This window comes from Carcharhinus amblyrhynchos, unplaced genomic scaffold (genome assembly GCF_965287045.1).
Source record: "Carcharhinus amblyrhynchos unplaced genomic scaffold, sCarAmb.v2.hapA scaffold_52, whole genome shotgun sequence".
Classification (NCBI taxonomy): Eukaryota; Metazoa; Chordata; class Chondrichthyes; order Carcharhiniformes; family Carcharhinidae; genus Carcharhinus; species Carcharhinus amblyrhynchos.
The window spans coordinates 1,503,313-1,527,150 of record NW_027649793.1 but is presented as its reverse complement, the minus strand read 5'-3'; the positions used below and the strand labels follow the sequence as shown (position 1 = coordinate 1,527,150).

The 23,838-nt window shown below is 45.7% G+C and overlaps 1 protein-coding gene and 1 long non-coding RNA gene across 3 annotated transcripts in view; both read right to left on the bottom strand.

The window, feature by feature from the left end:
* The window catches only part of LOC145337537 (uncharacterized), a 105,569-nt gene that overhangs the window by 56,687 nt on the left and 25,044 nt on the right, over positions 1-23,838 (bottom strand). The gene's annotated exons all lie outside the window — the stretch shown is intronic.
* The window catches only part of LOC145337569 (butyrophilin subfamily 1 member A1-like), a 40,028-nt gene that overhangs the window by 1,585 nt on the left and 14,605 nt on the right, over positions 1-23,838 (bottom strand). Inside the window, exons 5-7 of the mRNA XM_080182361.1 lie at positions 20,773-20,892; positions 14,029-14,055; positions 2,487-2,513 (exon numbers count right to left, since the gene is read on the bottom strand). Of these exons, the coding sequence (XP_080038487.1) occupies positions 2,487-2,513; positions 14,029-14,055; positions 20,773-20,892 (174 nt within the window). The remainder of the gene's footprint in view (positions 1-2,486; positions 2,514-14,028; positions 14,056-20,772; positions 20,893-23,838) is intronic.

The following is a 23,838-nucleotide window of genomic DNA, read 5'->3' as shown; positions in this document are numbered from 1 at the left end:
GGGAAGAGTGAGAGGGGACAAATTGAGGGGGGAGAGGGGAGGGAGGGGTGAGTGAGGGCAAGAGAGGGGGTGAATTGAGGGGCAGAGGGGAGGAGGGAGGGAGGTAGAGGGGAGAGAGGGAGGGGTTTGGAGGGGAGGGGGAGTGAGGCAGGCAGAGGGTGGGAGGGATGAAGGGAGAGGGGAGGGACGAGAGAGGGAGGGGTAAAGGGGAGGGAAGGGAAGGGGAGAGGGGAGGGAGAGGAGAGGGAAGGGTGTGAGAGAGAAGGGGGAGGGAGGGGGAGAGGAGAGGGGCGGGAAGAGGGGAGGGGGAGAGGATAGGGGCAGAAGGCGGGAGAGGGGAGGGAGGGGGAGAGGCAAGGGAGGAGAGGGGATGAAAGAGGAGAGGGGAGGGAGGGAGAGGGAAGACAGGACGGGGAGGGGTATGAGCGGAGGGAGAGGGGTGGAGAGAGGGGGAGATGAGAGGGAGGGGAGGGGGAGGAGGGAGGGAGGGGGAGACGAGAGGGGGTGGGTGTGGGGGAGGGAGACTGCAGAAGTGGGGGACCGCAGAGGAGAGGGGAGGGGGGCTGGGGGGATGAGAAGGGAGGACAGGAGAGTTGAGGGAGGGGGGGAGAAGGGAGGAGAATGAGGAGGGGGGTTTGGGGGCAAACGGACTGGGGGGTTGGGAAAGGAGGGGGAGGAGGAGGAGAGATGAGGGGAGGAGGAGGGCAGGAAGGAGAAGGGGTGAAGGATAGGAGAGCAGTGAGGGGGAGGATGATGTGGAGTGAGTGAGAGGGAGGTGAGGGAGAGAGTGATGGGGAGAGGTGGGTCAGAGGGGCAAGCTGGAAAGTGGTTGAGGGGGAGGAGGGAGAGGGTGAGGGAGTGAATGAAAGGGAGGGAGAGAAGGAGGAAGATGGAGTGGGTGAGAGGGATGGAGACAAAAGGGTGAGAGAAGAGGAGGGATGGACGGGGAGGGTGTGAGATAGGGAGGGAGGGAGATGGAGGGGAGAGAGGGTGAGGGAGAGAGGTGTGGAAGAATGGAGTGAGGGAGAAGAGAGAGAAGGGAGGGATTGAGAAAGAGAGGATGAGGGAGTGTGGGAGGGAGGGGCGGAGAGTGAAGGAAATGGAAGGCGGGAGGAAGGCGGTGCAAGCGAGGAAGGGGGAGAGAGGGTAGGGATGATGGGAGAGTGAGGTTGAGGGAACGAGAGAGAGTGGGTGGGGGTGACAGTGGGAGGTAAGAGGGAGTGAGATTGGGGGGGAAATGAGAGAGGAGGGAGGGGCAGGGTAGGGAGAAGGAGGGGAGGGAGTGAGGGAGGAAGGGGAGGGAGGCTGACAGAAATGAAGGATGATGTGAGAGGGAGAGAGGGTGAGTAAGAGTGAGTGGGAGGGGTAGAGAAAGGGTGAGGGAGAAAGGTAGAGATAGAGAGGCTGGGAGGGTGAGGGAGAGAGACCTGATTTGATTTATTATTGTCACATGTATTAGCACACAGTGAAAAGTATGATTTCTTGCACGCTATACAGACAAAGCACACCGTTCATCGAGAGAGGCTGGGAGGCAGAGGAAAGGGAGGGAGTAGGGGAGAGAGAGGGAGAGGAAAGGGAGAGCGATAGGGAGAGGGAGGGAGAGGAAAGGGACAGAGATGAGGAGAGGGAGTGAGAGGAAAGGGAGAGAGATAAGAGGGAGTGAGAGGAAAGAGAGGGAGAGGAAAGAGAGAAATGGGGAGAGGGAGGATACAGTGAGAGGGAGTAAGGGGGTGAAAGGGAGAGAGGTGGGGGAGAGAGAGGAGGAGCAGGAGTGAGATGGGGAAGAGGGAGAGACTGGGAGAGAGGGAGGTGGAGGGGGGAAAAGAAGGGACCAATTAACATTTGGTTAATATAAATATGTTAACCAAATGTATGGTTAATATATGAAATATTTGCAATAACATGGTAACATGGGCGGCACGGTAGCACAGTGGTTAGCACTGCTGCTTCACAGGTCCCGGGTTCGATTCCCAGCTCGGGTCACTGTCTGTGTGGAGTTTGCACATTCTCTTCGTGTCTGCGTGGGTTTTGTCCGGGTACTCCGGTTTCTTCCCACAGTCCAAAAGATGTGTGGGTTAGGTTGATTGGCCATACTAAGAAATTGCCCCTTAGTGTCCAGGGTTAGAGGGATTAGTGGGTATGATACGTAAGGATACGGGGATAGGTCCTGGGTGGGATTGTGTTTGGTGCAGACTCGATGGGCCGAAGGGCCTCTTTCTGCGCTGTGGGGTTCTATGAACTATTGAACAGCTTCATAAAATATATTCACAAATGTATGGTTAATATATGAAATATTTGCAGCAACATGGTAACTATTATATTGATTCAGTAAATGGAAATAGCAGGAATAAAGCAGCTCAATTTAAAAACATAAAAATACAATTTGCTCTTTCAGCATTGACACTGAAATATTCAGGAACTGTGCTTCGATGTTTATTATAAATTAGGAGACAGTTTATTGAATTGTATCATTGTTCTGTACTTACCATAATCTATTTCCACTTCATCACAACCTGCATGAAACAAAAATATTTAATATCTCCATTTCTTGCTGACTGTCAGTTAAAAATCTCAAATGTATTTTCACATATTCGGAATAAGCGATCCTCTCAAGCACAAAAACAGGAAATGGGAGAGGTTCTTTTAAAACTGACTTCGCTCTGACAAAGGATCGTCTAGACTCGAACCATTGGCTCTACTCTCTCCCCACACATGCTATCAGGCCTACTGAGATATTCCAGCATTTTCTGTTTTTGTTTCAGATTCCAGCATCCGCAGTATTTTGCTTTTATCCCCTCAGTCAGACTGAAAGGCTAGTCATGGCACGAATCAATTCCAGCCTCCTGGATTTCCATGATCCACTACAGTTCGCCTATCACTGCAACAAGTCCACAGAAACTTTTACAAATGCAACTTAGAAAGCATACTTTCTGGTTGTATCACAGCTTAGTATGACTCTTGCTCTGTGCAAGACCGCTAGAAACTACAAAAAATTCTAAATGTAGCCCAATCCATCACACAAACCAGCCTTCCATCCACTGACTTTGTCTTGGCAAAGCAGCCAGCATAATTAAGGACCCCATGTATCCCAGAGATTCTCTCTTCCACCTTTTGTCGGGAAAAAGATACACTTTTTAGCCTTCGAGACACAACACTGAATTGAACAATTTCCAATCTAACCCTCTGCCCCCATTCTTTAAGAGGACGGCTGTTGTTGCTATTAATTTTCCCATTTATACCTTCTCTTGTTTCTCACTTATCCCATTTCCATCTCTCCTTTTGTCTTACACCATCACCCCTTTAATCACTTTTATCTCTCTTGTCTTCCACTCTATCACAATCTTCCCCTTTGTTCTATTTCTACGTCTCCCATTTCCTTTCTCTGTACTTGTTTAAAACCTGTTCCATCCCTAACTTTTTCCAGTTCAGACAAAAGATCACTGACCTGAAACATTGGGGCTGGATTTTCAGGATTTGCGATGATTCAGGCTCTTTAAAACCGACAGACAGGTCCTGATTCCAGGATTCCCAATCACATTTCTGGCTGTCTGATTTTTGGGAATGCCTTTATTCTGGTTCATGGTGAAAGCCCACAACAAGGTAAATGAGCTTGTTGTGCACACTGAAATTGGCCAGTACGATGTTGTGGGCGTCACAGAGACTTGGCTGCAAAAGGATCAGGGCTGGGATTTAAATATCCAAGGATATGTGTCCTATCGGAAGGACAGGCAGATGGGCAAAGGTGGTGGGGTTGCATTGTTAGTAAAAAATGAAGTTAAATCGATAGCAAGAAGCGATATAGGATCAGATGGTATAGAATCTCTGTGGGTAGAGTCGAGGAATCGCAAAGGTAAAAAGACCCTGATGAGAGTTATGTACTGGCCCCCTAGCAGTAGCCAGTAGTGGGGCAGAAAATAAATCAGGAGATAGAAAAGTCATATAAAAAAGGTAATATTACAATAATCCTAGGGGACTTCAATATGCAGATGGACTGGGAAAATCAGGTAGGTAGTGGATCCCAAGGAAAGGAATTTTGGAATGTCTGAGAGATGGTTTTTTGGAACAGCTTGTGACTGAGCTCCTGCTCCTATTTCTTATGTTCTTATGAGCCTACAAGGGAACAGGCAATTCTGGATTTGGTAATAAATACTGAGGCAGACAAGATTAGTGAACCTAAGGTGAAGGAACTCTAAGGAGGCAGTGACCACAATATGATAGAATTTATCCTGCAGTTTGAGAGGGAGAAGCTGCAATCAGATGTAATGGTATTACAATTAAATGAAGGTAATTACAAAGACATGAGGGAGGAGCTGGCCAGAGTTGATTGGAAAGGGAGCCGAGCAGGGAAGACAATGGAACAGCAATGGCAGGAGATTTTGAGAGTTATTCAGGAGGCATGACAGAAATTCATCCCAAGGAGGAGGAAACATGCTAAGGGGAGGACGAGGCATCTATGGCTGATGTGGGAAGTCAAGGGCAGCATAAAAGCAAAAGAGAAAGCATACAAAGTGGCAAGGTTTAGTGGGAAACCACAGGATTGGGAAGCCTTTAAAAGCAAGCAGAGGACAACCAAAAAAGCAATAAGGAGGGAGAAGATGAAATAATGAGTGTAAGCTAGCTAGTAATATAAAAGAAGATAGGAAAAGCTTTTTTCAATATATGAAAGGTAAGAGAGAGGCAAAAATAGCCATTGGACCACTGGAAAATGAGGTTGGAGAAGTAATAATAGGAAACAAAGCAATGGCAGAGGAACTGAATAATTACTTTGCAACAGTCTTCACGGTGGAAGACACCAGTGGGATGCCAGAGCTCCAGGAGGGTCAGGGGCACAGGTGAGTGTAGTGACCATCACTAAGGAGAAGGTTCTGGGGAAACTGAAAGGTCTGAAGGTGGATAAATCTGGATGGACTACACCCCAGAGTTCTAAAAAAGATAGCTGAGGAAACTGTGGAGGCATTGGTGGTGATCTTTCAGGAATCACTGGAGGCAGGGAGGGTACCAGAGGACTGGAAAGTAGCTAATGTAACTCTGCTGTTTAAGAAGGGAGAAAGACAGCAGACAGGGAATTATAGGCTGGTTAGCCTGACTTTGGTCATTGGCAAGATTTTAGAGTCCATTATTAAAGATGAGATTGCAGAGTACTTGGAGGTGCATGATAAAGTAGGTCTGAGTCAGCTTGGCTTTGTCAAGGGGAGGTCATGTCTGACAAATCTGTTAGAGTTCTTTGAGGAGGTAATAAGGACATTAGATAAAGGAGAACCAGTTGACATGATTTACTTAGATTTCCAGAAGGCCTTTGACAAGGTGCCGCACAGGAGACTGTTACATAAGTTAACCGCCCATGGTGTTAAGGGTAAGATCCTGGCATGGATAGAGGATTGGCTGACTGGCAGAAGGCAGTAAGTGGGGATAAAGGAGTATTTTTTCAGGATGGCAGCCTGTGGCTAGTGGTGTGCCTCAGGGGTCAGTGCTGGGACCACAACTTTTCACATTATATATTAATGATTTGGAGGAAGGAACTGAAGGCACTGTTGCTAATTTTGTAAATGATACAAAGATATGTAGAGGGACAGGTAGTATTGAGGAAGCAGGGCGGCTGCAGAGGGACGTGGACAGGTTAGGAGAATGGGCAAAGAAGTAGCAGATGGAATTCAATGTGGAAAAGTGTGAGGTTATGCACTTTGGAAGGAGGAATGGAGGCATAGACTATTTTCTAAATGGGAAAATGCTTCGGAAATCAGAAACACAAAGTGACTTGGGAGTCGTTGTTCAAGATTCTCTTAAGGTTAACGTGCAGATTCAGTCGACAGTAAGGAAGGTAAAAAGGGAGGTAAAAAAGGTTTAAAAGGAGGCCTGCTGTAGACAGCGGGCAGCGGAGTGAGAGGGAAGCTGAGTGAGCTGTTAGGGCTTAGGATCAAAGGGCTTTGGAGAAAAGGGCCAAGTAAGTTTGACTTGTGAACTGTGTCCAGTAGTTCTAAAGGGGAATAATGGAGGGGCATGTGATGTGCTGTTTCTGTATGATGTGGGAGCTGGTGGACCCCAGGGTTCCTCCCAGTGACCATGTCTGCAGTAAGTGCAGGTTGCTGGAGGAGCTCCAGCTCATAGTAGATGAGCTGGCCTCTGAGCTACAGACACTGAGGCTCATCAAGGTGAGGGAGGGTGCCATTGATAATGGGGTGCAAGAGGCATCCACCCCCGCTGGACTGGCTCACTCTAAGGGTCAGGAACAAGAAGGGGCTGCTGAGAGGAGGAAGGAGGGTGGGGACTGGAGGAAGGAGGGTGGGGACCAACTGCCTCAGCCTCTCAATCTGCACAACAGGTTTGAGGTCCTTGCTCCCAGTGTGGACGAGAACGAGGGCTGTGAGGTAGGTGGGCAAACTGCACACAGTACAGTGATGCAGACACAGGACATAGACAAAGAGAAGGTAAAAAGGAACGTAGTGGTAATTGGGGATAGTGTGGTTAAGGGTATTGACACTGTCTTTTGTCATAATGATAAAGAGCACAGAAGGGTGTGTTGTCTGCCTGGTGCTCGGGTCCAGGATGTCACATCTGGGCTGCAGAGGAACCTGGAGTGGGAGGGTGAGAATCCGGTCGTTGTGGTACATGTGGGTGCCAACGACATAGGCAAAATGCGAACTGAGGATCTGGAGAGGGAGTATGAAAAGCTGGGAATGGAATTAAAAAGCAGAACCAACAAGGTGGTTATCTCTGGTTTACTACCTGAACCGTGTGCAGATGGGCGTAAGGTAAATAGGATTAAAGAGGTGAATGGGTGGCTCAGGGATTGGTGTGGGAGGAATGGGTTTGAATTTATCGGGCATTGGCACCAGTATTGGGGTAGGTGGGACCTGTTCAGGTGGGATGGTGTTGGTCTGAACCGTGCTGGGACCAGAGTCCTGGCGAATCGTGTAAATAGGACTGTAGATAGGGCTTTAAACTAATTAGCGGGGGCGGGGGGGGGTGCGAGGGTAGGTGAAATTACAGGGTTTAAAGTTAAGGAGAGGGTACAGGTATGGGAAGAGGCCGAGGATGTCCCAATAATAAAGGGAGTAGGGGGCGTGAGTAAGGTTGGTAGCGTTCCTGCAAGTAGGGTCCAGGTGAAGGCTGAGATGAAGGCACTTTATCTGAATGCACGAAGCATTCGGAATAAAGTGGATGAGCTGGTGCGCAGATCAGCACAAATAGATATGATCTGGTGGCCATTACAGAGACGTGGCTGCAAGGTGACAGGGACTGGGAGCTGAATGTCCAGGGGTATCAAGTGTTTAGGAAGGATAGATGGGAGGAAAAAGGGGGGGGTGTAGCTCTGCTGATTAAGGATAGCATCAGGGTGGTAGTAAGGCAAGATATTGGAGCCAAAGAGCAGAATGTGGAATCGTTGTGGGTGGAGATTAGGAACAGCAAGGGGAGGAAGACGCTGGTGGGTGTCGTCTATAGGCCCCCAAATAATGATCTGGAGGTGGGGCGGGCTATTAACGCGCAAATAAATGCGGCGTGCAGGAATGGAACAGCGATAATTATGGGGGATTTCAATCTGCATATTGATTGGTCGACCCATGTTGGACGTGATGGGCTTGAGGAAGAGTTCTTGGAATGCTGCTGGGATAGTTTCCTTGAACAGTGTGTGTTGGAGCCGACGAGGGAGCGAGCTATCTTAGATCTGGTGTTATGTAATGAGGCAGGTAGAAGTAGGGACCTTGTGGTGAAGGATCCTCTTGGGAAGAGTGATCATTGTATGGTGGAGTTTCTGATGCAGATGGAGGAGGAGAAAGTGGGTTCCCGGACCTGTGTCCTTTGTCTGAACAGAGGGGAGTACAATAAGATGAGAGAGGAATTGGCGAATGTTGATTGGGGGAGCAGATTGGAAGGTAGGTCTGCTGAGGAACAGTGGAGGATCTTTAAGGAGATCTTTCTTGGTGCTCAGCAGGAATTTATTCCGATGGTTAAAAAGGATCGTAGGAGGAGAGATAATCAGCCGTGGATAACGAAGGAGGTAAAGGAGAGCATTAAATTAAAAGCTGATGCGTTTAGAGTGGCTAAGAGTAGTGGGCGAGAAGAGGATTGGGAGAGGTTTAAATATCAACAAAGAATGACGAAGAAGTTGATAAAGAAAGGAAGGATAAACTATGAAGCTGGGCTAGCGCTAAATATAAAAAAGGACAGTAAGAGTTTTTATAAATACATAAAAAGGAGAAGGCTGGCTAGGGTGAATGTTGGACCCTTAGAGGATGAGAGGGGGGATTTAGTGGTGGGGCATGAGGAAATGGCTGAGGCCTTGAATAACTTTTTTGCTTCGGTCTTCACGGAGGAGGATGTGAATAGTTTGCCGGGTGTTAACGATGGAAAGATGGTAGGAGTGGAGGGCCTGAATGAGATCATTGTTACTAGAGTGGCAGTGCTCGACAGACTAGAGGGACTGATGGTGGACAAGTCCCCAGGACCAGATGGAATGCATCCAAGGGTTCTGAAAGAAATGGCGGAGGTGATAGTGGATGCCTTGCTGATTATTTTCCAAACCCTGCTGGATTCCGGGGAAATGCTGGAAGATTGGAAAACGGCTAATGTTACGCCGTTGTTTAAAAAGGGTAGCAGGCAAAAGGCAGGGAATTATAGGCCGGTTAGTTTAACATCTGTTGTAGGAAAAATGCTTGAATCCGTAATTAAGGAGAAAATAGCGAGGCATCTTGAGGAGAATTGTTTGACAGAGCAGACGCAGCATGGTTTCGTTAAGGGGAAGTCGTGTCTGACGAATTTATTGGAATTCTATGAGGATGTGTCTAGTGCGGTGGATAGAGGAGAGCCGGTGGATGTGGTGTTTCTCGATTTTCAGAAGGTGTTTGATAAGGTACCGCACAAGAGGTTGTTACAGAAGGTCAGGGGGCATGGAGTTGGGGGTAGGGTGTTAGCGTGGATAGGGGATTGGCTGTCAAATTGGAGGCAGAGAGTGGGTGTCAATGTGTGCTATTCGGATTGGCGGTTGGTGACTAGTGGAGTGCCCCGGGGATCGGTGCTGGGGCCTCAGCTATTTACCATTTATATAGATGATCTGGAGGAGGGAACCGAGTGTAGGGTGTCGAAATTTGCTGATGACACCAAGATTGGTGGAACGGCAAATTGTGCGGAGGCTGTGGAAAGTCTGCAGAAGGATCTAGATAGGCTGAGCAAATGGGCGAGGAACTGGCAGATGGAATATAATGTTGGCAAGTGTGAGGTTGTCCACTTTGGTAGGAATAATGGTAGGAAGGACTATTACTTACATGGCGAAAAGCTGCAGCATGCTACGGTGCAGAGGGACCTGGGGGTCCTTGTGCATGAGTCGCAAAAACCCAGCCTGCAGGTGCAGCAGGTGGTCAGGAAGGCGAATGGGATGCTGGCCTTCATCGCGAGGGGGATTGAATATAAAAGTAGGGAGGTCTTGCTGCAGCTGTATAGGGCACTGGTGAGGCCGCAGCTGGAGTACTGTGTGCAGTTTTGGTCGCCACACTTGCGCAAGGATATTTTGGCCTTGGAGGGAGGGCAGAGGAGGTTTACTAGGCTGATACCGGAGTTGAGGGGGTTGAGCTATGAGGAGAGGCTGAATAAACTAGGCTTGTACTCGTTATAGAGTTTAGAAGGATGAGGGGAGATCTCATTGAGACGTACAAGATGATGAAAGGGATGGATAGGGTAGAGGTGGAGAGGTTCTTCCCGCTCAGAAAGGACAGCAGGACTAGGGGGCACAGCCTCAAGATAAGAGGGGGGCAGTTTAGAATGGAGTTGAGGAGGAACTTCTTCACTCAAAGGGTGGTGAATCTTTGGAATTCTCTGCCTGTTGAAGTGGTGGAGGCTACCTCGCTAAATATATTTAAGACGCAGGTAGATAGGTTTTTGGTAGGCAAGGGGATTAAGGGTTATGGGGAGAAGGCGGGAAAGTGGAACTGAGCCACTTCAGATCAGCCATGATCTTCTTGAATGACGGGGCAGGCTCGAAGGGCTAGATGGCCTACTCCTGCTCCTATTTCTTATGTTCTTAAATGCAATGTTAGCATCCACGTCGAGAGGGCAAGAACACAAGAGCAGATATGTACTTCTGAGCCTGTATAAGGTTCTGGTCAGACAGAGATCGAAAGGCTCTTGATTAATAAGGGGATCAAGGGTTATGGGGAAAAGGCAGGAGAATGGTGATGAGAAAAATATCAGCCATAATTGAATGGTGGAGCAGACACAATGGGCCGAGTGGCCTAATTCTGCTCCTATGTTTTATGGTCTATGGTCTATATCCAGCATTCTCCTCCACCCTATCCCTGTAACCCCACACATTTACCACGGCCAATCCAACTGACCTATCCATCTTTGGACATTAAGGGACAATTTAGTATGGCCAATCTACCTGACCTGCATATTTTTGGACTGTGGGAGAAAACCAGAGCACCCAGAGAAAATCCAAACAGATTTGCACCAGATACCCAGGAAGTGTCCAGGACTAATACATCTTGAGTGGATCAGAGACACTGGATATCTTCAAGGGACCGCACAGGATCCAAAGCTGGTTTCTCAGTGACAAAAGATACGAAAGAACATGGCTGATGACATCCATGCAGCGACCTCTGACCTCTGCAGAGCTGAGGTACAATGAGGCTCACGCTGCTTCCTGAACACTGGTGTAACATATCATAGGGATCCGAAAGATGCTACTCCAATGTCTGGACTGATATAGCAGTTCACTCCAATACACTTCTCAGAGCGTCACACAGATCATTGTGCCTTGCTATGCGCTATACAACCTAGATTATTGGGAAGGATTTACAATATTTACATCTCCTGTGATCAGTCCACAATTATTACACACTTACTTGGTACAAACGAGGAACTGAAACCTGACAGCTGAACCAAACCAGAATGCTGCTGTCACTTTCACCCGTCTCTGGCATATTACAAAGGAGTTCTTTGTAACAACAACTATTCTGGATTAAGAGTCAAATTGTGGTGCAGTGTGACCTCTTTTTCCACTTTTGAATGGGTATCTTGGGTCGAAGAAAAAATTGAATGGAAGGGTCCCATCCTGATCAAGTGCAGTTGTCTCTGACAGATTAACCAATCAGTAAATTCTCTCTAACACTCCTCCAAAAAAAAGTAGCAGAAAAGAGTGACGAGAAAGGGAAAACAGCAAAATAATTAGAAATTTGCCACAACATTTTGCAGTTTCTGAGATAATGATGAAATAAATGTGTAGGTTTCATTTATCTGGAACATTGTGCTGTTTCACTCAGTATTCTGCCCCCTCACCCAAAGTGTATTTTCAACAAGTATATTCCAGCGAAGAATAATTACAGAATGACAACAACACTTTTAATGAGAAAGGACAGAATCTAACTAATTACACCAAAAAAGGATAATATCTAATCCACTGAACTATCCAGCGTCAAAGGTGAAAGGTCATGAGAAGACTTGTACAGAGAAAAAAAACACACATAAAAGTTGATGGTTCTGAGATATTACATTCCTAAATCTATCAATATTTTACATGATGCATCAACCAGATTCAAACATGAAAAGACACTGAACCCAAAGAACAATCCAATCCCAAAGGGTAAAGGTGAACTTCTGATCCACTGCACCAGCATGAATCAGCATGGCCTTGTCAAGGGGAGGTCATATCTGACAAATCTGTTAGAGTTCTTTGAGGAGGTAATAAGGAAGTTAGATGGAGGAGAACCAGTTGACATGATTTATTTAGATTTCCAGAAGGCCTTTGACAAGGTGCAACATAGGAGACTGTTAAATAAGTGAAGCATCCGTGGTGTTAATGGCATGGATAGAGGATTGGCTGACTGGCAGAAGGCAGTAAGTGGGGATAAAGGAGTATTTTTTCAGGAGGGCAGCCTGTGGCTAGTGGTGTGCCTCAGGGGTCAGTGCTGGGACCACAACTTTTCACAATATATATTAATGATGTTGAGGAAGGAACTGAAGGCACTGTTGCTAATTTTGTAAATGATACAAAGATATGTAGAGGGACAGGTAGTATTGAGGAAGCAGGGTGGCTGCAGAGGGATGTGGATAGGTTAGGAGAATGGGCAAAGAACTGACAGATGGAATTCAATGTGGAAAAGTGTGAGCTTATACACTTTGGCAGGAGGAATGGAGGCATAGGCTATTTTCTAAATGGGAAAATGCTTAGGAAATCAGAAACACAAAGTGACTTGGGAGTCATTGTTCAAGATTCTCTTAAGGTTAACGTGCAGATTCAGTTGACAGGAAGGTAATTGCAAGTTAGCATTCACGTCGAGAGAGCTAGATTACAAGAGCAGGGAGATTTCTGAGGCTGTATAAGGTTCTGGTCAGACAGAGATAGATAGGTTCTTGATTAATAAGGGGGTCAAGGGTTATGGGGAAAAGGCAGGAGAACGGTGATGAGAAAAATATCAGCCATGATTGAATGGTGGAGCAGACACAATGGGTCGAGTGGCCTAATTCTGCTCCTATGTTTTATGGTCTATGGTCTATATCCAGCATTCTCCTCCACCCTATCCCTGTAAACCCACATATTTACCATAGCTAATCCAGCTAACCTACACATCTTTGGACACTAAGGGACAATTTAGTATGGCCAATCTACCTGACCTGCACATTTTTGGACTGTGGGAGAAACCAGAGCACCCAGAGAAAATCCAAACAGATTTGCACCAGGTATTCAGGAAGTGTCCAGGACTAATACACCTTGAGTGGATCAGAGACCCTGGATATCTTCAAGGGATCGCACAGGACCCAAAGCTGGTTTCTTGGTGACAAAAGATAGCAAAGAACATGGCTGATGACATCCATACAGCGACCTCTGACCTCTGCAGAGGTGAGGTACAATGAGGCTCATGCTGCTTCCTGAACACTGGTGTAACATATCATAGGGATCCGAAAGATGCTACTCCAATGTCTGGACTGATTTAGCAGTTCACTCCAATACACTTCCCAGAGCATCACACAGATCATTGTGCCTTGCTGTGCGCTACACAACCGAGACTATTCGTAAGGATTTACAGTATTTACATATCATGTGATCAGTCCACAATTATTACACACTTACTCGGTACAAACGAGGAACTGAAACCTGACAGCTGAACCAAACCAGAATGCTGCTGTCACTTTCACCCGTTTCTGGCATATTACAAAGGAGTTCTTTGTAACAACAACTATTCTGGATTAAGAATCAAATTGTAGTTCAGTGTGACCTCTTTTTCCACTTTTGAATGGGTATCTGGGGTGGAAGCAAAAATTGAATGGAAGGGTCCCATCCTGATCAAGTGCAGTTGTCTCTGACAGATTAACCAATCGGTAAATTCTCTCTAACACTCCTCCAAAAAAAAGCAGAGAAGAGTTACAGGAAAGAGAAAACAGCAAAATAAATAGAAATTTGCCACAACATTTTGCAGTTTCTGAGATAATGATGAAATAAATGTGTAGGTTTCATTTATCTGGAACATTATGCTGTTTCACTCAGTATTCTGCCCCTCACCCAAAGTGTATTTTCAAAGAATCAAAGAATGATTACAGAATGACAACACCTATCATGAAAAAGGACAGAGTCTAACTAATTACGCCAGAAAAGGATAATATCTAATCCACTGAACTAGGCAGTGTCAAAGGTGAAAGGTCATGAGAAGACTTGCATGGAAAAAAAAACAAATAAAAGTTGATGGTTCTGAGATATTACATTCCCAAATCTATCAATATTTTACACAATGCATCAACCAGATTCAAACATGAAAAGACACTGAACCCACAGAACCACCTAATTCCAAAGGCTAAAGGTGAACTTCTGATCCACTGCACCACCCAGTATTAGTTGGACTACAGCAGGAAGTTTTAACATAACAACGTGCAAGGTTCACAGGAATGTAAAATAGTCAAGATCATTGGCACAGACTTTTCATGAAAATATAAATGGGATATTAGAACTCTGCATAGAGCTTTATTTTAAACATTCCTCAATTCCCATAATGTGAAACTGGAATTTTATTATTCAGTCACTGAAATGGTTTTTAAATAGCTTACCTTCCAAAGTACAAAACAACTGTAGTTCTGAAAGACAAGAAGATAGGAATGTGTTAGTGTGGGTCTACAAACAGAACACAACTCAATATGCTTCCCATCTAAATAGAAAATTAAACTCTTAAAACAGATAAGAATGAATAAATGATCATATGAATAGATGATCACATTTTAATATTATAAAACTCAAGTTTAAGACTTGACAGAATTTACAATTGATGGGTGTAATTTTACAACTCATCGCAACAGGGATGAGGCATAAAATTCAATGTGCTTTTCACAAGTCCATTAACATCGCAGGAAAGTAAAATTCCACCATCAAAAGGTTTCTTCATCTTTCACAAAATGTTCCAGTGCTGATATAACAGGCTGTATCTCAGCAACACTCACTTTCTGTTCAGCTAATGACAGTGCCCAACACACCATTCAGATTAAACATGGGCAGTGATAGGATAATATTTAGAGTGCGTGTACATCATTTTGAATTTTTAGCAGTCCTCTCTATTCATCATTATTTACTTGCACATAACTATTTTAATCTTGCCAAATCATGAGGCCTTGCTATTTTCACATTGTTAATCACTAATCAGACCCACTCTGATCAATTTATTGAAACCTCTCCATTCACATTCATCTTTCCAATCTACTTGCCTCTGTGTCCACCTTGTTCCCCAAGACACCAACTGTGACTATTTCAAATTCCCAACTGGAGGCAGTAAAAAAGCAATTACAGGTCATCAAGACGGAAACATTACAGGTACAAATCGAGTATTTTTATATTCTTTCACAGGATGTGGAGTAGCTGGCTAGGTCAACACCTATTGCCTATTCTTTCTTGTTCCTTCTTGAACCGCTGCAGTCCCTGAGGGATAGGTACACCCACAATGCTGTTCGGGAGGGAATTCCAGGATTTTGACCCAGTGACAGTGAAGGTATATTTCCAATTCAGGAAAGAGAGTGGCTTGGAGGGGAATGTGCAGGTGGTGGTGTCCCCACACTCCTGCTCCTCTTATCCTTCTAGAAGGCAGAGTTCATAGGATTGGAAAGTGCTGTCATAGGAGCCTTGGTGAGTTGCTGCATTGCATCTTGTAGATGGTATATCCAGCTGTCACAGTATGTTGTTGGTGGAGGGAGTACACAAGGAGGAAAGATTGTTGGCAGGAAGGGGCTCTGGTGGGGGGTGTGGCAGTGATTTTATGGAACCTGCAACAGTGGGAAATGCGACTTGTGCAGAGACTGCCGGCATGTTTGTGATGTGTTGGTTCTCACACGTTCTGTGGCAGGTTTCTAATACATCTGCATACCACAAGTACTCACTGGTACAAAACATTTTTAAATTAGACCCTCCCTTCAAAATAAAGTTGAGAGCTTTGTGGAACCCGGTTGGTATTTGTTTTAAAGGCGGTGTGCACTAGTCAGCATTGTGCAGCTGTGTCTAACGTCAATGGTTTTCTGAGTTGAACTCTATGCAGAAGGGAAGGGAGCAGGAGAACAGCAGCCTGTATGGATATTCGGGACTGGAAAGGGGTTAGGGGCTGGGGTTGAGTGGGCAGTTGAGCTAGTGGATCTTGGGAGTAGGGCAATGTAGGGGAGGGCTACAAGGACAGAGGGTGAAGTTTAGGTGCAGGGAGATGTGTAGAAGGGAAGGGCCTCACATCCTGGGTGCGGTGGTACTGAGAGGAGGTTGGGGTGGTTACAGGGAGGGTAAGATGATTGAGGGGCCGAACAGGCAGGGTTATTGCAACTAACATTCTGTTTCTGTGGGTTGAATTGCGGACGTTGGGTAGAAGAGTGTATCGACACAGTCACAAGGAGAAATCAGGGTCAATACGGCACAGAATCAACATCATGGTCAGGTATTCAAAGATTTTGTAGGAGCACAGGATCAGAAACATTAAGGGTGATGACAAGATGGTTTCGGGTTGGAGTGGGCATCTTTACAAATGTACGTCCAGATTAAAGGGGATATGGTCCAGGGTAAGGGCAAATTTCAAGGGTCACAGAGGGAAGTGGCAATGTAGGGTGGGTCAAGGGTGATGGGGAAAAGGACCAAGGTGATAGGAGGAGGGTGGAACGTACAAGGACGATGATCAAAGCTCACACACACATTTTGTAGAACTTCACAATCAAGGAATGCAGATATAAGTGGAGGAAGATTCGTGTTGTGTGGGTGGATCTCTAGGTGTGAGAATTAAAGGAACTCACTGCTCATTAGTTCAGTGGATGGGAATCATGGACAAGCATGTTCTCACCTCTGTGTCTGACTCTAAACACCTTGTAATAACTGTCATACCAATGGTTCTCAATCAACTTCTCTTCCTGCAACCTCTTAAACATTGCTATTGTATCTGTTTCTACCACTTCCTCTGACAGTGCATTCCACCCTCTGTGTAAAAACGTGCCTCTCACATCTCCTTTAAACTTTACACCTTTACCTTAAACCTATGTCCCCTAGTAATTGACATTTCCACCCCGGGAAAAAGACTTTGACTATCCATTCTACCCGTGCCTCTCATAATTTGTAAACTTCTATCAGGTCGTCCCCTCAGCCTCGGACTTTCAAGTGAAAATAACTTTGTCCAATCTCTTCTCAGAGCTAATACCCCCCAAACCAGGTAACATCCTGGCAAACCTTTTCTGTAACCTCTCCAAAGTCTCCACATCCTTCTGGTAATGTGGCAGCCAGAACAGTACATAATATTCCAAACGTGGCCCAAATAAAGTTCTCTACAGCTGTAACACGACTGTCATCTCAGTTAAGGATTAAAGCAAAAATGTCAGAGGCACCATTTTCGAAGGTGACATCATCAGAACAAATGTGACAGAGGCAAAGAAACTAGGAAAATGGGATGGAGTCTTTCAGGGAGTGGAGGGTGAGGGGCTGCTGTCGAGGATGCTGTGGGAATCAGTGGATTTATATTGAATATTGGTGGTCAATCTATCGCTGGAAATGGAGACAGAGGCCAAGGAAGGGAAGTGTCAGAGATGGATCAAGTGAAGGTGAGAGAAGGATGGAAATCTGTAAATGTATCCAGGTCCAGATGAGAGCATGAAACAGCACAGATACAGTCATCAATGTAATGGAGAAAGAGTTGCAGGAGTAGGTCTGATTAGGACTAGAACAAGGTTCGAGAAACCCCACAAAAACACAGACATAACAGGCGTCCATCAGCACATCTTTACTTTGCAGGAACTGAGCGAAGTTAAAGAAGTTGTTGAGTGATGAAACAAGTTCAGCCAGGTGGAGTAGGGTACTAGCAGATGGGGATTGTTTGGCCCTCAGCTCAAGGAAGAAGTGGAGAATCCTCAGACCCTCTTGGCAGAGATGGAGGTGTGGAGGGATTGGACATCCAGAGTTAAGAAGAAGTGGTTCGTGCCGGAGAACTGGAAATTGTTGATATGGGCATCAGAGGAATCATAAATGTAGGTGGGAGAAACTAGACAAAGGAGAGAGGATGGACTCAAGATTAAGAGAAATGAGTTCCATGGACAGGATCAGGCTAATACATTGGTTTACCCAGGAGCCTTGTTTACAGGTTTTAGAAAGGCGATAGAAGAGGGCTCTGCACTGTTGGAAGACTATGAGGCTGGATGCTATGGAGGGAAGATAACAGAGGCAATAAGGTCCTGGAAACAATGGGTTGATATTCGGTGGTGGGGTCATGGCTGGGGGGGGATAGGAGGAGGTGACTAAGAGTTGACGCTCAGCCTCTGTGAGGTAGAGGTCAGTATGCCAGATAATAATGGCACCACATTTGTCAGCATGTTTGATCATAAGTTCAGGGTTGGACTTAAGGGAACTGAGCGCAGCAAGTTCAGCAGACAGGTTGGGGGGGGTGAGAGGGGCAGAGAAATTAAGGTGGTCAATGTTGCATCAACAGTTCTCAATCAAAAGATCAAGAGCAGGTAGGAGGCCAAAGGGTGGGGTCCAGGTAGAGGCAGAATACTGGAGGCAGGTGAATTGAACTTGGGAAAGACTCCTGCCAGAAGAACTTGGAAATGGTGGCAGAGAGTTCAGCATTGTGCCAAGCCTGAACTTCATTGAGAAGAGAATGTAAAGAGATGAAATGGAGTCCTCTGCTGAGCACTGAACATTCATCAGAGAGGGGGAGGTCTGAGGGTAGTGGACAGAGGGCAAGGGCTGTGGTTAGAAGAAGGTCAGAGGGATGGGAAGGTGTGGAGTTTCCATGATGGATGTTGGTATCCGTAAGTTGCTGGAGCTTGTTTGTTCCAACGTAATGACACCACAAAACACATCTTCACCTCAGCCCCCTTGTCAGCATTCTACAGGGACCATTTCCTTCACGCCAACCTGGTCCATTCCTCATGACATGCAAATCCCCATCCTCTGCCCAAGGCACCTTCCCTTGCAATTGCAGAAGCTGCTTTACCTCCTCCCTCCTCACCATTCGAGGCTCCAACACTCCTTTCAGGTTGGGCATGGTTCAGCCCTTAGGACTCAACATTGAGTTTGCAGCTTTAGTTGTCAGCTTCCTCCTCCAATTTAAACCTTTTTTTAAACTATCTCACACAGGTACTGCCTCAATGCAAACCCTCGGCAGATATCCACCTCCCTCCCTTCCCCCTCCCGTACAAGGCCATCTGTCTTTTGTTCTTAAAGTTGCTACTTTTTGTTGCAATCTCTTAAAGCTCTAAGTCTTCCGCTCTACATTCTTCCTCCCTTCAGTTTTGATGAAGAGTCAGAGACTCGAAATGTTAACTCTACTTTCTCCCCTGATAGATGCTGCTGCACGTGCTGAGTTTTTCCAGCATCCTACGTCCTTGCTTTAGGAACTAAATATTCCTGGTGGCAATGTGTTCAGGGAGGAAAAGAAGGAAAGGAGACAGTCGTGACCAAGGAAAAGATTGCCGTGCTGGAAAGAGAGGATGCCCCAGATAAGTCAAGAACAAAATCTATCTGGCCAACAGTAAGGAACAAAAGAGGTCCAATTACATTGTCTGGTATAACTTATAGGCCACCTACTAGTGGGAAAGACAGAGAGGAACAAATTCGCAACAAAATTATAGAGAAGGTGTAAGCAGGTGGTAATGTAGTGGTAATGTAACTGGACTCGTGATGCAGAGTGATGCCAACACCGTGGGTTCAATTCCCATACCAGCTGAGATTATTCATGAAGGCCCCACTTTCTCAACATTGCCCCTTGCCTCAGGTGTGGTGATCCTCAGGTTAAATCACCACCAGTCACCCTCAAAGGGGACAGCAGGCTATGATCATCTGGGACTGTGGTGATTTTACATTTGAATAATCCAAAGGTTCAGGCTAACACTGTGAAAACACTGGTTCAAAACCAACCATAGCAGCTGGTGGAATTTAAATTCTGTTAATATATCTGGAATTGAAAGCTATTCTCAGTAATGGTGACCCTGAAACTGTTACCGACGGCACGGTGACAGAGTGGTTAGCATTGCTGCCTCACAGTTCCAGGGGCCCAGATTCAATTCCAGCCTCATGTGGAGTTTGCACCTTCTCCCAGTATCTGCGTGGGTTCCGTCTGGGTGCTCTGGTTTCCTCCCACACTCCAAAAAAGATGTGCAGTTTAGGTGGATTAGCCATGCTAACTTGCCCCTTTGGGCCCAAAATTGTGTAGGTTATGTGGATTAGCCATAGTAAATGTGTGGGGTTACAAGGATAGGGCAGGTGAATGGGCCTGGGTGGGATGCTCTGTCCGAGAGTCAGTGCAGGCTCGATGGATCGAGTGGCCTCTATTGGGATTCTATGGAATTGCAGAGCAAAAATTCACATTGATAATTTTTCTCTTTTTCAATCTGGACAAAGTCCCTTTTGTATCAAAACAAATCACAATTATCAGTCAAGGATTCCTGTTCTCAACATTTATTTTCTATTCCGATACTAAACCCAAATTCGCACTCAGTGTTTTTCTAATGTTCCTCCATATCAAGGGAGATAAGTGGTAATGTTACAGGACTGTCTGAGTCACCTAGAGATCTTGACTAATGCTCCAGAGAAATGAGTTCAAGTTCCAGCATGGCAGCAGAGGGATTTTAATTTCAATTAATCAGAATAAAAAACTAATCTGATTGATAATAGTAAGGTCAGTACAGATTATCCTGCAGGACAGGAAATCCTCTATATCCACAGTGAAATATTTGACTCTTTACTTCCTCTGAAGTGCCCCAGCAAGCCACTCAGGTGTATCAAACTGCTATAAAAACACAATGGGCCGTACCTATACCACACTGAAGGCATCTCACCACTTCCTTTTCATGGTAAATAGCATGAACAATAAATTCTGATAAACAGAACATGCTGGAAAAACTCAGCAGGTCTGGCAGCATCTGTGGAGAGATGACCAGAGTTAATGTTTCAAACCCAATACGACTTCTTCGGAACTCAGTTGAGTTTTTCCAACACTTTGTTTTTATTTCAGGGTTCCAGTTATGTAGTGTTCTGCTTTAATTATAATAAATGTTAGTAATGCAGGCAGCCCTCATGTCTAGCTCTTTTTCCCATTCTAACCCAGGTCAAGTCATGCTTGTTCCTTCATTGGATTAGCAGTACATTGACTAAGAGATACCTGAACACACAATTTTCCACTCTTTGATTGGATTTTTTTAATTGCTGACTGATTTTCAGATGGTGAAAATTTCCTACAATTATAATTCAATTGCAATTTATCTTCACAATTCATCCTCAGTTGGAAACACATTTAACGTTTTATAGGCCTATCTAAAATAACAATATCAAACTATTATTTGTGCTCCTACCTTGAATCTTTCTGTATTCTTTTCTGTGAACAAGTATATCAGCAGCAATAGCCATAATCACAAGGCCTGCAAACACCCAGAAAATTACCAGCCACATGTTGATTTTAGGGAAGAATTCACCTGAGGTAAAAACAAAAGCACAGGATCAGTATTTTATTGTTTTTCTATGGAACGTACATGTTAGTTACAAAGCCAACATTTGTTGCTCATCACTAACTGCTGTTGAGAAGATGGTGGTGAGCCACTTTCTAGAACCACTGTAGTCATCTGGTACAGTGCATCTTATAGCTGGTACACACAGCTGCTACTATCTGCCAATGATAGAGAAAGTGAATATTTGAGGCAGTTGATGAAGTATGAATCAAGTGGGGCTGCTTTGTCCTGAATCTCATTGAGCTTCTTGAGTGTTGTTGGAGCTGCACCCATCCAGGCAAGTGGAGAGTATTCCATCACATTCCTGACTTGTGCCTTGTAGATGGTAGACAGGCTTTGGGGGGACAGGTGGTGAGTTACTCACCACTGAAAGTCCAGCCTCTGATCTGCTCTTGTAGTCACAGTACTTATGTGGCGGGTCTAGTTTAGTTTCTGGTCAAAGCTAACCCCTGGGATGTTGATAGTGGGGGATTCAACTTTCCACCACAATACCGATTGGTTTGTCCTGCTTTTTGGTCAGGCTGTATGAGGACTGTTAGGATCCCAGACCTGAACACCGAGGTATATTATGAAGTCAGACCAGACCCCAACAATTTTTTTATTTGTGGCATAAATCTGAGGATAGGATGAATCACTCCAAGTGCGATTCTACTGAGAAATTAAGGATCTTTTATTAAAACAAGCTTCATTCACAACACAGTTTAAATATAGCTCAAGCAAAATGAAGCAGCTTAACTTTTGAAAAATTGAACAGTTGAGCAATCTTTAAACATAAAAAGAAACAACTCTTAATAACTTATTACTATTTCTGTTCCAAATAAGCAACAGTACTACCATAGACTTCAACCCACTTTAAATATAGTTAGCAAACCCAGGCATACTTGCTTTAAATTGGTTAACAGACCAAAAGCCTTCAGACAGACTTTGAAGAGAGAGAGAGAGAGAGAGACAGTAGTTTGCAGCTCTAGTCATCAGCTAACCACAGAAAGCTGTTTCTCTGCTACTAAACTAGTTCCTCTAATCAACCTCGTTATCATATCAGCATGTACAGCCAAACTTATCTTCCATCATTTTTATCAAAAGTGATAAGTGTTGCGGACATCTCCTGCCCTGGAGTGCATGTCCTGCACTAAGGTCTCCACTACAGACGCTATCGTCGCAGTGTTAGCCTCGGTGCGCTGAAGTGACAGCACCATCTCCTCGACTGATGGTGAGAGGACCCTTGCACTCTGAAAAGGGATACTATGGCCCTTTCCTGGCATTCGCGATTTACCTTTGAAGCTACACCAGCTGTGGGATGACCGGGCCCAGGGGCACATCATCGGCAAGGGTCTCAGCAGAGTCTCAGAATCCGGCATCCCTCCAAGTCACGATTCCCTGAGACATCCCTGCCTCTGCCTGCTGTGGATCTTCAGTTTTGAGGCGCTCACCTAAGGCGACGGTGCAGAGGGACCTCGGGGTCCTTGTGCATGAGTCGCAAAAACCCAGCTTGCAGGTGCAGCAGGTGGTCAGGAAGGCGAATGGGATGCTGGCCTTCATAGCGAGGGGGATTGAATATAAAAGTAGGGAGGTCTTGCTGCAGCTGTATAGGGCATTGGTGAGGCCGCAGCTGGAGTACTGTGTGCAGTTTTGGGTGCCGTACTTACGCAAGGATATTTTAGCCTTGGAGGGAGTGCAGAGGAGGTTTACTAGGCTGATGCCGGAGTTGAGGGGGTTGAGCTATGAGGAGAGGCTGAATAAATTAGGCTTGTACTCGTTAGAGTTTAGAAAAATGAGGGGAGATCTCATTGAGACGTATAAGATGATGAATGGGATGGATAGGATAGAGGTGGAGAGACTCTTCCCGCTCAGAAAGGATAGTAGGACTAGGGGGCACAGCCTCAAGATAAAGGGGGGGCGGTTTAGAACGGAGTTGAGGAGGAACTTCTTCACTCAAAGGGTGGTGAATCTCTGGAATTCTCTGCCCGTTGAAGTGGTGGAGGCTGCCTCGCTAAATATTTTTAAGACGCAGGTTGATGGGTTTTTGATAAGAGAGGGGATTAAGGGTTATGGGGAGAGGGCGGGAATGTGGAACTGAGCCACGACAGATCAGCCATGATCTTATTGAATGGCGGGGCAGGCTCGAAGGGCTAGATGGCCTACCCCTGCTCCTATTTCTTATGTTCTTATGTTCTTATGAATCACCCAGAAGTTTGCTTATTTACTGATCTCTCCAAAGTGTGAGTATCTGCGCTGGTGCTGGGTGCAGACAGCTGTGATGCCTGTTCCCTGGTGGGGTTGGATGTTGAATTGGTGTACATTAGCTCAAAATCTCCTCTGCCTGACACCACATCCACTCCAGCTGCTTGGGCCACAAAGGGGGCATCTGCCCCTGAACAGGAGACCCTTATCAAGCCAGACGTTGGGTCTCGAGAGGACATCTGCCAAGGTAATCACAGACGTCAGAACATAGCAGTCAGCAGGCTGCCTCTAACTTTGCTGCAGATATTGGAACTGAACCCAGACATAGCGGTAGGGTTAGGAAAATAAAAAAATATTGAAATCATTTTGGGTCATGGGTGTGCAAACACTGTAAAACTGTACCTTTGTAACTTCATTAGTGTTAATATAATGGCTTTGCCCCGTGTTTCCCCCTCCCTTTCCCAACTCATTTGACTGCCTTCCTGTCCCTTTGCCCCTCAGTGTGTCCCAATCTGAATGCTAAATGTTCACCCCTGCCTGAGTACTGCTGCACAATGCGTTCTTACAAAGACACCCACCCAGGAGCAGACCAACTCGACAACCCCTGCAGTCTGGCATTCCATTAGTATTGCAACAAGACCAGCGCAGCATGCTGACAGGTAGGCTCTGAATGTAGCACTCTGAAATGTTTTAAAGGAGAGAAATCTGCCATCCTTACCCGGTCTGGCCTAC